The sequence below is a fragment of the Leptonychotes weddellii genome, chromosome 10, assembly GCF_054177405.1.
Source record: "Leptonychotes weddellii isolate Sample4059 chromosome 10, ASM5417740v2, whole genome shotgun sequence".
NCBI lineage: Eukaryota > Metazoa > Chordata > Mammalia > Carnivora > Phocidae > Leptonychotes > Leptonychotes weddellii.
In genome coordinates, this window is record NC_138378.1 from 58,481,495 (window position 1) to 58,499,482 (window position 17,988).

A 17,988-nucleotide genomic window follows, 5' to 3' on the forward strand; every position below is an offset into this window, starting at 1 on the left:
TCTTCCAGCAATTACTTTTCAGTGTAATTTATTTCAGTATTAAATTTATTTCTAAATATTTTATTCTTTTTGATGCTATTGTACATGGGATTGTTTTCTTAATTTGCTTTTTGGATTGTTAATTGTTTGTGTATAGAAATGCAATTGATTTTTGTTTGTTGATTTTGTATCCTGCGACTTCGCTGAATTTGTGTATTACTTCTAACAGTGTGTGTGTGTGTTTAGGGTTCTCTATAGATAAGATCATATCTGTAAGTAGACAAAATGTAACTTCTTCCTTTCTGATTTGGATACCTTTTATTTCTTTTTCTTGCCTAATTGCTCTTGTTAGAACTTCCAGGACTATGCTGAATAGAAGCGGTAAGAGTGAACATCCTTGGGGCGCCTGGGTGGCTCAGTCGTTGAGCGTCTGCCTTCGGCTCAGGTCATGATCCCAGGGTCCTGGGATCGAGCCCTGCATCGGGCTCCCTGCTCCGCAGGAAGCCTGCTTCTCCCTCTCCCACTCCCCCTGCTTGTGTTCCTTCTCTCACTTTGTCTGTCTCTGTCAAATAAATAAATAAAATCTTAAAAAAAAAAAAAAAAGAGTGAACATCCTTGCCTTGTTCCTGATCTTAGAGGATAAGTTTTGGTTTTTCACTATTGAGTATGAGGTTAATTATGGGCTTTTCATAGATGGCCTTTATTATTATTTTGAGGTTTTCCTTCTTAGTTTGTTGGCTGGTCTCTTATCACGAAAAGGTGTTGAGTTTTGTCAGGTGCTTTTTCTGGATCTGTGGAGATGATCATGTGATATTTATCCTTTGTTCTGTTGATGTGGTATATCACTTTGATTGATTTTCATATGTTGAACTGTCCTTGCATCCCAGGAATAAATGCCACTTGATAATGATGTATGATCCTTTTAATCTGTTGTTGAAGTTGATGTGCTAGTATTTTACTGAGGATTTATGCATTTATATTTATCAGGGATATAGTATTTTTCTTGCTCATAGTATCTTTAGCTTTGGTATCAGAGTAATGCTGGGCTTACAAAATGAGTTTGGAAGTGTTCCCTCCTCTTCAGTTTTTTGGAAGAGCTTGAGTAGGATTGGTATCAATTTTTCTTTAAATGTTTGGTAGAGTTCTCCAGTGAAAACATCTGGGCCTGAGCTTTTATTTTTTGGGAGGTTTTGACTACCAATTCAATCTCCTTGCTAATTATAGGTCTGTTCAGATTTCCTATTTCTTTATGTTTCAGTCGTGGTCGATTGTATGTTTCTAGGAATTTGTCCATTTCTTCTAGGTTATCCAACTTGCTGGCATGTAATTGTTCATAGTGGTTCCTTATAATCATTATTTTATTTCTGTGACGTAAGTTTAAGGTCACATCTTGCATTTCTGGTTTTGAGTATTTTCTCTTTTTTTCTCAGTCCAGCTAAAGGCTTGTCAGTTTTGTTGATCTTTTAAAACAAACCAACTCTTAGTTTCCCTTCTTTTCTGTTTTATATTCTCTATTTCATTTATTTCTGCCCTAATGTTTCTTCTTTCTTTCCTTCTCCTAATTTTGGGCTTAGTTTGTTTTTCTTTCTCTAGTTCCTTGAGCTTTAAAGTTAGGTTGTTTATTTGATATCTTTCTTTCTTTCTTTTTTTTTTTTAAAGATTATTTATTTATTTATTTGAGACAGAATGAGAGAGAGAGAGAGAGCACATGAGAGGGGGGAGGGTCAGAGGAAGAAGCAGGCTCCCTGCCGAGCAGGGAGCCCGATGCGGGACTTGATCCAGGGACTCCAGGATCATGACCTGAGCCGAAGGCAGTCGCTTAACCGACTGAGCCACCCAGGCGCCCATCTTCTTTTTTTTTTTTAATGTAGGTGTTTACCACTATAAACTCTATTCTGTCTGCTGCTTTTGCTACATCCATAAGTTTTGGTATGTTGTGTTTTCACTTTGCTTACCCCAAAATATTTTCTCACTTCCCTTTTGATTTCTTCTTTGGCCTATTGGTTGTTAAATTTCGATCAATTGCTACATTTGTGAATTTTCCAGTTTTCCTTCTCCTGTTGATTTCCAGTTTCATTCTATTGTGGTCAGAAAAGATGCTTGGTATGATTTCAGTCTTCTTAAATTTGTTAAGACTTGTTTTATGACCTAACATGTGATCTAGCCTGGGGGATATTCTGTGTATGCTTGTAAAGAACGTGTATCCTGCTGCTGTTGTGTGGAATGTCTGTCCGGCCTATCGTGTTGTTCAAGTACTTTGTTTCCTTATTGATCTTTTATCTGGATGTTCTATCTGTTATTCAAAGTGGGGTATTGAATAATATTATTATGTTGCTGTCTGTAACTCTCTTCAGTTTTTTAATGTTTGTTTCATATATTTGGGTGCTCTGATGTTGGCTTTATATATACTTGTAATTGTTATATCTTCCTGGTGAGCTGACCCTTTTATCATTATATAATGTCCTGCTTTGTCTCTTGTGACAGCTTTTGACGTAAAATCTATTTTGCCTGGTGGAATATGGCCACCCCTGCCTGCTCTCATTTCTGTTTGCATAGAATATCTTTTTGCTTCCTTTCACTTTCAGCCTAAGTTTGTCCTTAAATCTCAAATGAGTCTCAAGTACACAGTGTACGGTTAGATCTTGTTTTTTTTTGTTGTTGTTGTTGTTAATCCATTTAATCATCAGAAGTGTTACAATTCTTAAGCATTTCTTTCAACTCAGTTAATCTGTAAATCTGGTTGCTTTTATTTTTATTTTTTTAATTTTGAACTTCTATTTGTGACAACACTTTATTTTATTTTTGTTTTTTTCTTAAGTAAGCTCTATGCCCAGCATGGGGCTTGAACCCATGACTCCAAGATCAAGAGTCTCATGCTCTACCAGCTGAGCCAACCAGGCGCCCCCGGGTTTTGTTTGTTTGTTTGCTTGTTTTTAATCTAAGTATTTCTCAGAACTAAAGTCACTTGAATTTCCTCCCCCTCCTCATTTAATATTTTTCCTGTCTCTTTCTCCTTTAACAGATACAACACACCTGATTCATAGACAAGACCACAGTCTGATTCCAAAGATGTGTTCTACAAACCCAGGCAACTGGGTCACATTTGATGATGACCCTGCTTTTCAGTCTTCTCAAAAGTCAAAGAATTTACCTCTGGAGAATCAAGGCATCTGTAGGCCCAATGGACTTAAGCTGAACCTTTCTGGTGCTAAAGAATTTCCCAGTGGATCTTCCTCTGCCAACAGTACCCCCCTCTCCTCTCCCATCATAGACTTTTACTTTAGTCCGGGACCTCCAAGTAACTCTCCTCTTTCTACACCTACCAAGGACTTCCCAGGTTTTCCTGGTGTCCCCAAAGCAGGGACTCATATGCTTTATCCTATCCCAGAATCATCTTCAAATAGTCCACTTACAACACCAGGAGCAGACTCTTCCTTACTGTCTACTAAACCAACCTGTTTATCCCATGCTTCCTTACCCAGTGACCACTCATGTACACATCCAGCTCCCAGAGTGGGTCTTCCAGATGAAGTTGGCCCTCCCCAGGCTGAAAGCCTAGGGTTTCAGAGTGATGCCCCCCAGTTTCAGTATTTTCGGGAGGACTGTGCTTTTTCAAGTCCATTTTGGAAAGATGAAGGTGGTGCTTCCCAGTTTGCCTTTGACCCTTCAGGAAGCAGAAAGATGTACCCATCAAGAGACAAAGAGGTGCCTCTCGATCAAAAAAGCTTAAATCAGGGTTCACTTAACTACATCTGTGAGAAGCTTGAACATCTCCGGTCAGCTGAGGAGCAAGACCCCTGTGGAAATTTGTCTGTGCAGTGTTTGTATGCTGAAGACACTGCGTCTTCCTTTGTCCCCCAGACGCTCTTCAGGAGTCAGCCAAGACCTGGATGGTCTTTCATGTTGAGAATTCCCGAGAAGAAGAACATGATGTCTTCCCGTCAGTGGGGACCAATTTTTCTGAAAGTCTTACCTGGTGGAATTTTGCAAATGTATTATGAGAAGGGGTTAGAAAAACCATTTAAGGAGTTACAGCTCGATCCACATTGCAGGCTTTCTGAACCCAAAGTTGAGAACTTTAGTGTGGCAGGAAAAATCCATACTGTGAAGATTGAACATGTGTCTTACACAGAAAAAAGGAAATACCACTCTAAGACAGAAGTAGTTCATGAACCAGACATCGACCAGATGCTGAAGTTAGGGTCCACAGAGTACCACGATTTCCTCGACTTCCTGACTACTGTGGAGGAGGAGCTGACAAAGCTGCCAGGTGTTTCAAAACCAAAAAAGAACTATGAGGAACAAGAAATTTCCCTGGAAATTGTGGACAACTTCTGGGGGAAAATCACTAAAGAAGAGGGAAAATTGGTTGAAAGCACTGTCATAACTCAACTCTGTTGCCTCTGCTTTGTGAATGGGAACACAGAATGCTTTTTGACCTTGAATGACCTTGAGCTGCAGAAGCGAAACGAACGCTATTTTGAAAAAGACCAGGAAAAGAAGGGGATTGATATTCTTGACCATCATTTTCATAAGTGTGTGAAAGCACAAGAATTCGAGCAATCAAGAACCATTAAGTTTGTACCGCTGGATGCCTGCCGGTTTGAGCTGATGCGTTTTAAGACTTTGTATAAGGGGGAGGATCTTCCCTTTTCCCTCAAGTCCGTGGTGGTTGTCCAGGGGGCATATGTGGAGCTTCAGGCCTTTGTCAACATGGCCCCCTTGGCTCAGAGACCATCCTATGCCAGTTCCTTGAGGTCCTGTGACAACATCATGATACACTTTCCTGTCCCGTCGCAGTGGATCAAGGCCCTCTGGACCATGAACCTCCAGAGGCAGAAGTCCCTGAAAGCCAAAATGAACCGCCGGGCATGTCTGGGGAATTTACACGAACCCGAATCTGAACCTGTTATACAGGTCACTGTGGGGTCAGCAAAATATGAGAGTGCCTACCGGGCCATTGTATGGAAGATAGACCGGCTTCCTGATAAAAATTCAAGTAAATATTCAACACCCCAAGTTGATTTGCTCACTAAGTAGTTTCAGTGTTTTCACCCTCCTCCTTGGGCTGAAACCAGGCTGAGACACAGGATCACTTCAGTCCCCAGGGGCCATGCTAGCGTTGCTCTGGTGGGAGGGGCAACATTTAGTCAAACGGCGGATTTAGTTTGTCCTCTCTGCCTATTTCTGCCAGATTAAGTTTAATTTAAAAAAAAATTTTTTTTAATATCATAAAAAAATAACCCTAAGCTAAGATTTTCTTGTGGATGGTGGCACTGAGGGAAGATTGCCTCGTTGGACTTTTTGACATCAGCCACCAACCTCAGATGTTAAAACTGTTGCTCGCAGAGCTTAGATTCCCTAATTAACCTTTAAAGATCTCTCATCCATGAATATACCTGAACTTTTTTGTATTCTCAGCCAGTACCACGTTCTCCTTAGGTTTTGCTCCCTGTTCTTTGAAATAAGACTGCCTTTCATTTTTACCCAGATTGATTTCTTTAGCTGATTTAATTTGGCCATCTTGACTAGTTATTTCAGAATTAAGTAGATACAACCCAAGTATTAAAAATTCAGTTAATTTTCAAAATATTTTCAAAGAAAACAATGAATCTAGAAGTTCAGAACTTTAAAAAGAGAGTCCTGGCACCACATTTATGTTAGAATAGTAACTTAGTCTTGGGTGTATTCTATAATGAGCAAAAAAGCAAATTTTGAAATTAAGGCTGCTCCTTGTGTTAGTACAGTTATTTCTATTTTTTTAAAGATTTTATTTATTTATTTATTTGACAGAGAGAGAGAGAACAAGCAGGGGGAGCAGCAGAGGGAGAGGGAGAAGCGGGCTCCCCGCTGAGCAGGGAGCCTGACGTGGGTCTTGATCCCAGGACTCCAGGATCATGACCTGAGCCGAAGGCAGACGCTTAACCCACTGAGCCACCCAGGCACCCCGTACAGTTATTTCTAGCAGAACACTGGGTTATGGGGGGCAGATTTGGGGATCTGAGTTGATGCAGTCACTCGTTCAATCAAACCTTTATTGAGCACTTACTGTAAACCAGGTACCACATCAGGTGCTGGGGCTAAAGATGAATAAGAGCCCATCCCTGCTTCTAAATAGTTCACAGTTGGTCTAGTCCATCAGGGAAATTTAATTTCATCTTAGGACCCTTCAGGCTGTGGACTTCAGAGGAAGCATTTTTATTAGGGTGGACCCTAATTGCAGTATTTCTCAAACTTGACAGTATGTTAGGATAGCCTGAGAGCTGTTGGATAATTTTGATGTTCAGGCTCTATTCCATGCCAAGTACATCAGAATGTCTCGGGGAGGGGCCTAAGCACCTGTATGTTTTGAGAGCTCCCCAGATGAACCTAATGTATGGTTGAGGGACACTGCTCTGTAGGCTTTGGAATGTTCTGGAGAAGGAAGAGCAAACCCTAAACTATATTGGACTTGAGGGGTAGCATGGATCATGCCCTTGGTCCAGGACCACTCTGTCTGACTTGCGGTTTGCTAACTTAACATCTGTCTGCTGATTGTCGCCTGGGCAAAGGACAGGGCCCAGCAGGTGAGAGACACAGCTGGGTGGCTGAGGAGTCCCAGGCCCTCATGCAGAAGGGAAGGCACTGCACAGTAGTCCTTCTCGACACCGCCCCCACCCCTCAGTTGATGCCAAATTCTGCTCTGCAGCGTTCTCATGATTTATATTAGTAGGGTTCTAGTTCCAAGGAATAGCAAGGAGAGCTCAGGCTCAAGGCAGGGCAAGGTGGTGGTGGAGTGGCCTGGTCACACAGATGGCTTCTAATGGTGCCTTCTCGTCAACTCCAGCGTGGCGGGAATATCTCCCGTGATTCAATCCACAGAGGTAATGTTCCCTCCCTTCTTTTATAACTTTGTTGGAGAAGCAAGCTAAAACCATGCTCAGGTTATCTTCATCCCAGGGAAACAAGTTTTGAGGTTTTGCGTGCAGGGTTCCAAATGATCTATTCTCAAAGTTACCTGTGCTACTTTTAGGTGAGAGGGATTATAGAAATCATATTATTGCCTTTAATTTTGCTAAACACGAAGGGAAAGAGAGGAAGACAGGCTGGAATGCCTACTGTAATCTCCTCAGTCCATAAATGTCCCCTGATGTCTGGGTGATCACCCGACTCCTGCTTATACTTTGGAGAGGAGCACAAGGGGCTCATCCTGCCGGCTTGTCCTGGTGGGGTCGAAGGAACAGGGCGACAGGCTCGCAAAGAGCCCGTTCCAGTTGCTCTGCCTCAGGGCAGGCACTCCTGTTAGAGCCAATCAGAGCAACCATGCTTGTTTTCCAAACGGAGAGCCCATACAAACTATTCTTTTCTAATTTTGGAAGGGGAACAACATGGAAATGTTCTTGTGAAAATGATCCTGTTTATAACACTATATTTTCCCAGAACTAATGGTATAGTTAATTGATTCAGTCACCAAGAATTTATTGAGAAGAGGGTTCACTCATTCATTCTGCAAACACCACTAAGTTTCGTGCAGGTACAGGCTCTGCGCTTGGTGCTCGGGAGACACAGATGCAACCCTGCTCCCCGCCCTCCAGAAACCTAGCAGCCTAGCAGGGGAGGCAGATCTGGCAGCAAGCACTCGAAGGCGCTGTGGAATTGTGCTGTGTTCCAGGCAGGAACACACACATGGAGTTGGGATTCCAGAGAAAGGAGTGATAAACCGCAGGGGGCACTCTGGAAGTCTTGGCCCAAGAGGTGATGGTTCAGCTTGGTGTGGAAGAATCAGGATTCTACCAGGGATAGAAACAGCAGAAACAGGCCTGTAGGTGGCAGATCGTAGTTAAGTGCTGCGACTGAGCGAGTGGAAAGAGAATGAACCAGCACATGGAGGACATTGTGAGCCATGCTTTGGGGTATGGACTTTGTCTGTCTACTGGGCTTCCGGAGTGTTTTCGGGCACAACTGTGACAGAATCATCCCTTGTTTTAGGAAGTTAGGCATACATTGCAGAGGAGAGATTCAGGAGTATAGACATGCAGAGGCTTGGGAGAAGAGGGGGCCTGATAAGCAAGACCAGGATGGTGAGGAAACTCAGAGGAGGTGCCCTCAAGACAAGGACAGATTACCTGTGGGCACAGGGGACGGGAGGGGTGCAAGGAGGTCGAGGGCTCTGGCTTTGGTAAACAGGTGGGCCATAGTGCCATTAGCTGAGATAGCTTGGAATCCTCTCACTATTCCTTTAGCAATCTGTTTCCTAGCCCCTGCAGCATGTTGGAGTCCTTAGCATCATTAGAGCTTTAAAAACATCCCCATGTTTGGGCCCCATCCCCACCAATCAGACTCTGGGTGGTGAGGCCCATGTATTATTGGTGTTTGTAAGAGGCTCTATTACGCAGCCAGGGTTGAGAACTCCTGACCTGGGAGCTCTGCTGTGAAACCTGTTACGGTCCCCTAGGCACAGGTTATCCCTCCCCGCTCTGTGTACCCTACGTCTCCCAGCTCTCACTGCTTCCCACCCGTATTTACTAGCAGCTGAGCTCGCTAAGAACAATTACAAGAGCGGATATTTCCAGGGAGGCTGGCCTTCAGGAATTCTTCTGGAAGACAGTCACAGCACCAGGCCTGCACAGAATGATGTTTTACAAGCATTCCAGGCAATTAGACGGTGATAATGCACGGAATAAACCCTTTGGGATCAAAGATGCTTTGTTCAGAGCAGATCTGTGGGCCAAAAGGGGGCCGAGACAGAAGGCAGAGGGCTGTGTCAGGTGGAGTCAGGCGGGGGGGCAGGGAGAGGCTGGGCTAGGACACCTGGGCTTCCGTGGCCTGTCCTGTGGTTTCCCCACTGTGGGTGGGGAGGGCAACGCGAAGAGGGAGAGGGTGCCTGGCAGTTTGCCTCCGGAGGAGAAGCGTAGGAAGAGCAAGGTCAGGGCAGAGAAAAAGTCTTGAGTGGCTTGAACCACCTTTGAAAATGTAGACCGATTCAGCAGGTGAGGCGCCCCCGCCCCTGCTTTCCACGCTGCTCGGGTGATGCCAGTGGCTGCTGGCCCCCGGGCCACGCACGGAGGAGCGGTTTCTTTGAATGCATCTCTGTTTTTCTATCCAATTCTTAAATCGATTGGGTGTTTAGAGAACAGGATTATTTTTAAAAAGTCTTGAAAACATTGCCCTTTTTTGGGGTGACTGGCTGGCTCAGTTAAGCGTCCAACTCTTGGTTTTGGCTCAGGTCATGATCTCAGGGTCATGAGACTGAGCCCTGAGTGGGGCTCCGCGCTCAGCTCGGAGTCTGCTGGAGATTCTTTTTCCCTCTCCCTCTGCACCCTCCCCTCCAATCAATCAATCAATCAAATCTTTTTTTTTTAACTATTACTCTTTTCAAGCAAGTTTCTGAAAAACTGGTACTGTTAGAAAAAAATATTTATAAAATGGAACCTGAAAGAGAATATATGAACTCATCTATTGTGCACATCATTTTTAAAAAAATGTTATGCCTTTCCTCATGTGGATTTTTTTTTTTTTTTTTTACTCACCTCCCTGAAATCAACACCTGATCTGAGATCAAAAGTGGGTTGCTGAGCTGACTGAGCCACCCAGGCACCCCCTTCCTGTGAATTTTTGAGATCAGGATTAACCTTTCTTTTTCACTTCCATGTGATTTCGAAGGAGGTGGGAAGGGCTACTGGCCCCTTAAATGTCTCTTTTACCAGCATGCCAATGTTTAATATTCCTTTAACAACGTGGGCAAGTCTTTCATTTTACAGCAAAGGTTGGCATTGGGCAGGTAGCTCAGATAGCTTTTTCGCACTAAAGTGTGAATGACAACAGAGAAACAGAGGAAACTTTCTCCAGGGTGGGGGTGGGGGGGGGGAAGAGGGACAGATGAGAACACTGGTTAGCCACAAAAAAAAAAAAAGAAAGGGGAGTGAGAGTGGTGGAGGGCCAATTAATAAATATATCTATCTGTACCTTCCCATGTTACCAATTTTTAGATAAAGCCTGCTTTTTTTCATTGCTGTCATTAGCACACTGGTGGCTCTCTCCCCACTTGTGTCATCCTCCTACCATTCTTTCCCTCCAGCTCTCAAAATTCACCTTGAGATGTGAAATATTTTGGTTCAATAAAGACCAGATGTCAACTCCACCAAAGAAGAATTTGTGACTTGCCTTCCCAGTCCTAAGAATGTTGTGAGAGTAGCAATTACCAAAGCCCAAGAGTGCCCCCTGCTGGAAGCCACTGAGATTAAATAACGTGATTGAGCAATATCCATTGAGCCTTAAATGTGCCAGACATTGTGCTAAGAACAAGACACAGTACCTCTTTGCTTGGAGGTCAAAGTCTAAAGTGGAAGGTATATGACTAGACATTGTAGAGTATTTAGAGTTTTTAAAAGCCAGGAAAAATAGGTCAGAAAGCCTGAAGGGAAATAGGCTCTCCTTTTTGCCAATTTTTTAGAAAAGCAGAAAAAGTTTTATTTCTAACATTTTTGGAATATTACTTTATCTTCAACTTGAGTAATTTTGGTTGCAGAAGTTCCAAAAGAATTCTTTCCTTTAAAATGGGAATATCAACTTAGACCGTCTCCGATACCATTTTCAGCTCTGAAAGTGTAGATTTCACAGTCCATTATCAGAATTCTAGTAATTAAATAATAATGGTGGATTTATAATCAAATAGCACTTTGCAAAGTTACAGCCAGCACTCTGTACCAGTCTAGTATACCACGGTTCGAGGGCCAGCTGGTTTGTTGAGTCCTCACGATGATCCTGTAAGCTTCATGTTAGCATCGCCAACATCATCACTCCCAAGTTCAGATGAGGAAACGGAGGCTCAGAGACATCAAGGAACTTGTCTAGGATCACATAGCCATTAAATAGCAGAGTTGGGATTGGACTCTGGGCCATCTGAGTCCTGTGTCTCTCTTAGCCACTGTGCCATAAAGAACTTAAGAGTACCTGAATTAAGTTTAAATAAATTTACTGCCTCCTTGCTGCAGACAGAAGACTAAGAAAGGGTAGTGGATTGTGGAATCCCCCCTGGGTGTGTGTGTGTGTGTGTGAATTATCACTTGCCTGCAGTGATCTGGGTAGCTTAGAGTACCTCAGAGGCCACTGCTGTCCTGCCCTCCATGTAAGTGATGGAGATGGCTAATGAGCATCTGTTGGTTAATTGATTGATGACTTCTTAAGCCTTAGAATTCTATTAGTCTCTACAAGGAACAGGTTGTAAGGAGTGAAAGACAATTTATCTCTTAAGAATTAAGTGAAATCCTTTAAACTCTTGTTTTTTGTGCCTAAAGCTATATTCTGATGGAAATGTTCTTTCTCGAGGTATGTCAGTGGTAAAATAATTTAATCTGGCTTTTCAAATAACTGTCATCTCATACGTTTATTTAAATAAAGATGGCTGCATTAGATGTGTAGATGCTGTGGACAACGCAACAGAATCATGGAACTTTGTAGACTTACTACAGTGGTTGCATTGGAAACATTTTTTACTCCATTGTAACATGTGTGCACGTGCACACACACCTTATAAGACCCCACTTAAGATCTTTGTATGTATCCAATATCCCTGGGTCTGGCACCGAGCCTGGCTTAGCATAGAGTAGATGCTCAATACCTGGCAAATTGAATTAAGTGGAAACAAATATTAGATTAAAACACTGAAAGCAATATGCCCATCTCTACACTGTACATCTGTTCCAGGCAAAGCTTTTGGGGTTGGGGGGTGAGCAAGAATTACAGCAGTAAGAAATCATCCGTTCTACTGAAGAAAGAATTCTTGGCCTAGAGTAGTTTCTAAAATGTAATAAAATTTTGGGGCGCCTGGGTGGCTCAGTTGTTAAGCGTCTGCCTTCGGCTCAGGTCATGATCCCAGGGTCCCGGGATCGAGCCCCGCATCGGGCTCCCTGCTCGGTGGGAAGCCTGCTTCTCCCTCTCACACTTCCCCTGCTTGTGTTCCCTCTCTCACTGTGTTTCTCTCTGTCAAATAAATAAATAAAATCTTTAAAAAAAAAAGTAATAAAATTTTAATAAGTTTCACTTAAAAAAATGAGAATTTTTAATAATGTGACCCAATTTGGGCTGAAGTTTACCTTTGCATTATCTATCAAGAAACAGAATGGTAAGGAAATTAATAAGGTAAGAATTATTGTAAGAGCTTATTCAGTCTACTTAAGGGAAAGGTTTTTTTTTTCCCTAACATCCTTTGTACATTATAGCCTATTAATGATGCTTAATACAAATATTATCATATTTAATTAAAGAAACTTAACATACTCTTAATTAAACACTTTAGGAGTTAATATATATATAGTAATGAACTTGTGCTTATTTTAAAGCTAGTACTTAAAAAATACAGATAGATTTCCCCTAGTTGGTGCAAAATTGTGAATTTTGATGGTATGTTGTTTAAACAGAACTTACACTGCCACAGTGCTAACGGAATTGTTTATTAAAGAGAGGGATGAGTGCTTCTTATGTTTAAGAGAAATGCTCAATGGCCATTAAAAGACTTTGACCATTTGATTTCTTTTCTTCAAGGTCCTGATCATCCCCATTGCTTGTCATACAAACTAGAACTTGGATCAGACCAAGAAATTCCCTCTGATTGGTATCCATTTGCTACTGTTCAGTTTGGAATGCTGGACACCTGTGCCTCGAGGACAGAGGTCAAGTCTCTGGGGGTGGAGAGCGATGTCCAGCCACAGAAACATGTTCATCAGCGAGCTTGCTACAACATTCAGGTATATCCCAAAACCCTTTGGTTCAAATTGAAGCTTCTGGCGCTGTGACCTGATTGGGCTTTAGAGCTCCGTTTTGCTCTCTTCAATGACCGTGTATGTGTATATGTATGTGTGTTTATTTGACCTAGAAAAGAGCCCAGTCATGGAAACGTGATGGTCACCAGTGAGCCAAGTTTCTCTCAGTTCTAGAAATCAGGAGCCTGAGCACACGGTGCCATTTAATTCTGCTCTCAATGAAAAAACCGGGCATTAAAACCGAATTCACATTTCAGAAGCATCTTTATAATAAAAATTATGTTGGTATAGCATTTCTCAAGGTGTGTTCTATGGGAAACATATAATGACCCAAGAAAAAAATAAGTTGGGGCATGCTGTGCACAAAGTTAATGCTAAATAAAGGCTCTGAGAAGTTCGGCAATAAGGAAACTTGTTAGACTTAACTCAGTTTCTCCCAACTTATTGATTACAGAATCTTGTCTCTATGGGCACGTGTATGTAGAACACCTATCAATATCTTCTGGAATAGTATTCTGTGGAGCACCCTTTGGGAAATGCTGAGTTATTCTATTGCAACAATTTTAAATGTTCACCATCAGCTCTTCTGCATTTTTATGCCGGATGAGTTAAAGTGTGACATACACTTGCACCTATTTCTAAACTTGCTTTTCCTTCTCGTCTTCGAAGTTAATAAATATAGAGATAACCTCTGCCACAGATTTCCCACAGTATCTTGAAGTGGTGTGATTATGTACGACATCATTAACACCAACTGGTGGTTTTATAATATAGTAGTATAAGCCAGGGATTTTTTTTTATTTTGGACCATCTGTTTATAAGCCTATGTGTTTGGGCCCAGTGATTTTTTTTCCCTATTAGTAAAATTAATGATGAGTGAGTGCCCTTGTGTGCAGCCTCTTTGGGACCAAGGGACTTAACTCTCCCAGCAGCTGGGAATTGCCCTGCTGAAGACAGCTGCCTTGCCCCCCGTCACACCCCCTTCCGTGGATGCAGGTGTATCAAGACCCTCTTGCCTCCGCTGGGGGTAACTCTGCAGCCCTCCTAGCTCCAGCTCACCCTGGGGATCAGCTGAAGCCTTTCCAGTGACTGCATTGCAGCCCAACTCCTTCCATCTGCTTCCTTCCCTCCCCTTTCTTCCCCCACAGGTGTGGACCCCGACAGCACTCCCCAGTACGCTTTCTGCACACCAGTCTCCATCTCAGAGACTGCTTCGTGGAGACCCTGACTGGTCACACTAGGGATATAAGTATTACATGTGACTGAAATGCGGGTCAAGTACAATGGAGAATTCATTTATAACTATTTTCCTATGCATGGCTTGTTCCAGTTTCCTCTTGTTTTAGAGGACAGCTCAAAATTACATAACAAAGTCTCTGCCGCTTGAATAGCATTTACTAATTGCTTGTCACTTGGTGACAGTCAGTTTCAAAATGTTACTTTCCATTTCATAAGTATTTATTGAGCAATTTCAAAGTGCCAGGTACCACCCTGGATGCTGGAGACACAAACATGAACAAGAGACAGGTTCTTGTCCTCTCGAAGCATACCTTCTAGCGCAGGAACAAAAAATAATTTGTAAACAGATGAAGAGTTTCCAAGAGGGACGGATTCTAAGAAGAGGATAAAATAGGGGAACAAGATAGAGGATGATGGAGGGCTTGCTTATTTCATGTGGCCCAGGAGGGCCTCTGTGAGGAGGTAACATTTGAGATGAGATGAAAAAGATGAGGGGCAGGTAGATGGTTCTGTCCAGCTGGTTTACTAGCTTGTAAATGAGTTCATCTTAATGAGATAATTTGGGGTGGGTTATAAATCTCACGTGGGCCAAAGGCTACAGATATGATACTTGGGGGTATAATTGATCACATGTCTAGCCAAGACCCTAAATGTCTTATCGATATATGTATTCTGTGTATATTTTATAAACCCTCTGTCTGACTTAGAAGGGAGGAGAGTTTCAGTCCTCTTCAAGACTTGACACTAGAGGGAAGGATTTGGGGGGCTCTGTTGAACAAGAGGAGAGCAGGCTGCCTCACTAGGAGCTAGCCTGAGACGGTGGGGGCACTGCGTCTGTGTCCAGAGGATGAGGTGGCTTCAGTCCTTGCGTCATGCGCGTAGTAGGACTGAGCAGTGTTAATGCTGTGTTGGTTAATGCTGTCATGTTTTGCTTTTGCATACAGGTCGAAATAGAAAAGAAGAGGATTAAAATCGATGGAGAAGACCCAGATAAAACTGGTGACTGCGTAACTCAGTAGGAGTAGCAAGAGTAAATGATGACCCACTTTTCAAATATGTAATTCACAGAAACCATACAAAGATCTGCTTCTGTGTACTGGAAATGACTTCTGAATAGAGGGCTTAGGACAGGTCCAGTGGCCGTGTTTCGAGAAGTGAAGACCTGAAACCAAACAATCAGTATTTTATGCTTTTGATATGTTTGTGCTCCAGGGGTTTCATCTAAAATATGTCCAACATGTGTATGATGTTTTTGCTTCCCATTAAAACTCAAAGTTTTAATGTGTTACCGGACAGCCAGCTTGGCGAAAGGGTTTTGGATTTTTAATTACTCAGTGGCTGAGTGTTTTGCACTCTGAATGACCTGGGGGCCATATTTATCGTCTTCTGGTCCCCATTTCTTCTTGCTCTGTTAGCACCACCTACTGGAGGGCGAGGCATTCAAAGGAGACATAAACCGAAATGCTCAATCTTTCCTCTTGCTCATCTCTGGAATGTGGCTAGGTGTGGGATGATGCTGAAACCACAGGCTAAAATGGAGATGTGGAAGTATCTGTAATTTTGAGTAATTTATCTTCCTGTGCTCTTACTACATTGGTGAGTAATCATCAACTGTATTTGGTACCTGTCTTTCCCCCATGGTGTTAGCATTTTTAAATTGTATTTGTATTCTGTTGTGTGTTGCAAAGAAGCTATTTCTGTGGATATACATATTTTAGTACAAGTCACTAAGACATACCACCTTTTGCTTGGAGAGATTCAGAATGGAATGGTATTGGACACTAGTTAAAATATTTATGTATATGAGAGATGAATTTTTAAAGTTCATGAATACTATCTCCCAAAAGTACAGACTCTAAGAATGTATTTTTGATAAAAGTATTATTTGTAATTAACACAAGCCTCTCTTGAGTAGAAGTCTAAATCATATTATGATTATTTTATGCTGGTTCTGCTATCATGCTATTTATGCTAATTCTGCTTACTTTAGAGTGTTTCTCTTTAAAAGATAAAGAAAATGAAAGACACTAGATTATTTTACCTGGATTTTTAAGAGTTGACGTTTCTATTCTTCAAAGTCAGGTAAATGCTTGGTTTCTAATAAAAAGCCAATGGCATTAGCAGTTATAATTCTGTTTATAATATTCTTTCAATATTTACAGTGAAAGGTAAGACTTAAAATTTATGAATTCTATATTCTACATACTTTTTAGTCTGGAAAAACAAAGTCCTCCTTGGGGTATTAATACACCTTCAATTTGTATTGAATCTTAAATGTGTTTAGGAGGCGTATTTCTCTATTTACCAGATTTGTTTTGAGTCAAAGCTGATGACATAATGTTCTTCCAAACAGCATTTATTTGTTGGCCCACAGACTTGATGTCATATGTTTTATTTAATGTTGTATTTACATTTATTTTAATCTGTTCAAAAACAGATGAAAACAAACATCTAATGGTCCGTATCAATTAGTGGATTTTATTGCTCTTTGTTATTTTACCTTAAAAACAAAGGATGCGAAAGGTGGCTGTTCAAATGAATTGGTCTTGCTCTTTTTCACTTGATGCATTCCTTGTAGTGGTCATGTGTTTGAGACTTACTGTGGATGCATAGGAGGCCGAATCTGTGTGTGTGTCATTCAGAAAAAAAAAAAAAAATTCCACTATCTTTCCTCATCATTTGGTGTGGCACGTTCTGGAGTGACTTCAGTCCTGCTCAGAACAAATATGGAGTCAGGCTAGACCCCATGCTGCTCCATGATCCTAAGGAAGTCAGCTGGGTTAACAACTGCCATTCCTTTTAAATCTGTTTTATGGCATCCTGCCCATAAGGAACTCAGAGCCTGCTTCAGATGAACTTGATAAATATTTACACCTCCAAAGAATTCCAGCAAAGGGTCCAGTGAATCAACCCTCTCATGTTCCACAGGTTGCCCGGTATTGGTGGGTACCTCACTGCTCGGGTCATTTACCCAGCTGCCATCCAGCCTTCAGGAGCATCTCAAGATTCAGTGTTGAAAATAGAGTAACAAAAGGCTGACTGAAGCCCAAATTGAGTTTCTGCAGCAATGCAAAGGTTGATAGCATGAACAGTGGGGTGCTCCAGCATAATTGTTAATTTGCACATCTATTAGGATCCTTAAATATTCATTACTTAGCATTAAATTAACATTCTGTGAAGGGAGGAGAGGCTTTTTAATACAATTCTTCTGACCTCAGAAATGGCAGAAGGTCATATGTGACCATGGTGCTCTAAGTGAAAAATCTGGTAGGATTCACTTAGACTTACAAATTGAGAAGTGAAATTACCTTCGCCAGAAGGTAAATGATAATCTTTAAAAAAACCGCAAAATCCCTGCTTTTGAGGTTGGGAAGGAGGAAGGATGTGAGTAAAGGAGAAACTACTCCTTTCTTTCTAACATTTTAATTTAAGTACTTTAGATCCACCCTTGATCAGTTTGACCGTTTGGGGATCCGTTGTTCGATGGACACCATGGTGGAGTTCCAAGGAGTTGACCAGTCTGAGACTAGTTGTTCTGCTCTCCTTGTTCTGATCTGGTTGCCTTACTCGTCAAAGGATCATATTAATCATATTAACCATATTAACCATGTAAATGAATCCATGGCTTGATGGTTGCCTTATCAGTTGTACGGGTCTGAATTTAAGTACATTTCATTTCTCTATGGGAATACAAATAGTTGATCCATTACAGATGTATAAAAATAATTCCTTTCCAGCCCATAAATAAAGGCTGGAATTTTTGACCTGATTTATACATTAGACAGTTTTAGGGTTTTAGTTTTCTTCATTCTGGAGCTGTACTTAGGATACAGCCCTTTTTCTTATAAATTCAGTTAGAAGGCCTTCCTTAATAATAACTATTATTATGTCTTACTCAAAATATGATTTTTATGTCATATCAATACAAATAGAAAACACATCGAGCCTTAATAATCATGTAACAAAGTATTTTGTAGATTGCATATTGATTTTTTAAAATTAAAGGTGTATTTCAAATGGTTCTTGCTGT

General features: G+C 41.6%; 1 protein-coding gene across 3 annotated transcripts in view; it reads left to right on the forward strand.

Moving 5' to 3' along the window:
* The window catches only part of STON1 (stonin 1), a 49,988-nt gene extending 32,008 nt beyond the window's left edge, over positions 1–17,980 (forward strand). For all 3 annotated transcript variants that reach the window (XM_081833521.1, XM_081833522.1, XM_081833523.1), the window contains exons 2-4: positions 3,002–4,978; positions 12,502–12,704; positions 14,903–17,980. In XM_081833521.1, the coding sequence (XP_081689647.1) occupies positions 3,049–4,978; positions 12,502–12,704; positions 14,903–14,977 (2,208 nt within the window). In that variant the 5' untranslated portion in view covers positions 3,002–3,048 and the 3' untranslated portion in view covers positions 14,978–17,980. The remainder of the gene's footprint in view (positions 1–3,001; positions 4,979–12,501; positions 12,705–14,902) is intronic.
* Positions 17,981–17,988: the final 8 nt, after the last annotated feature.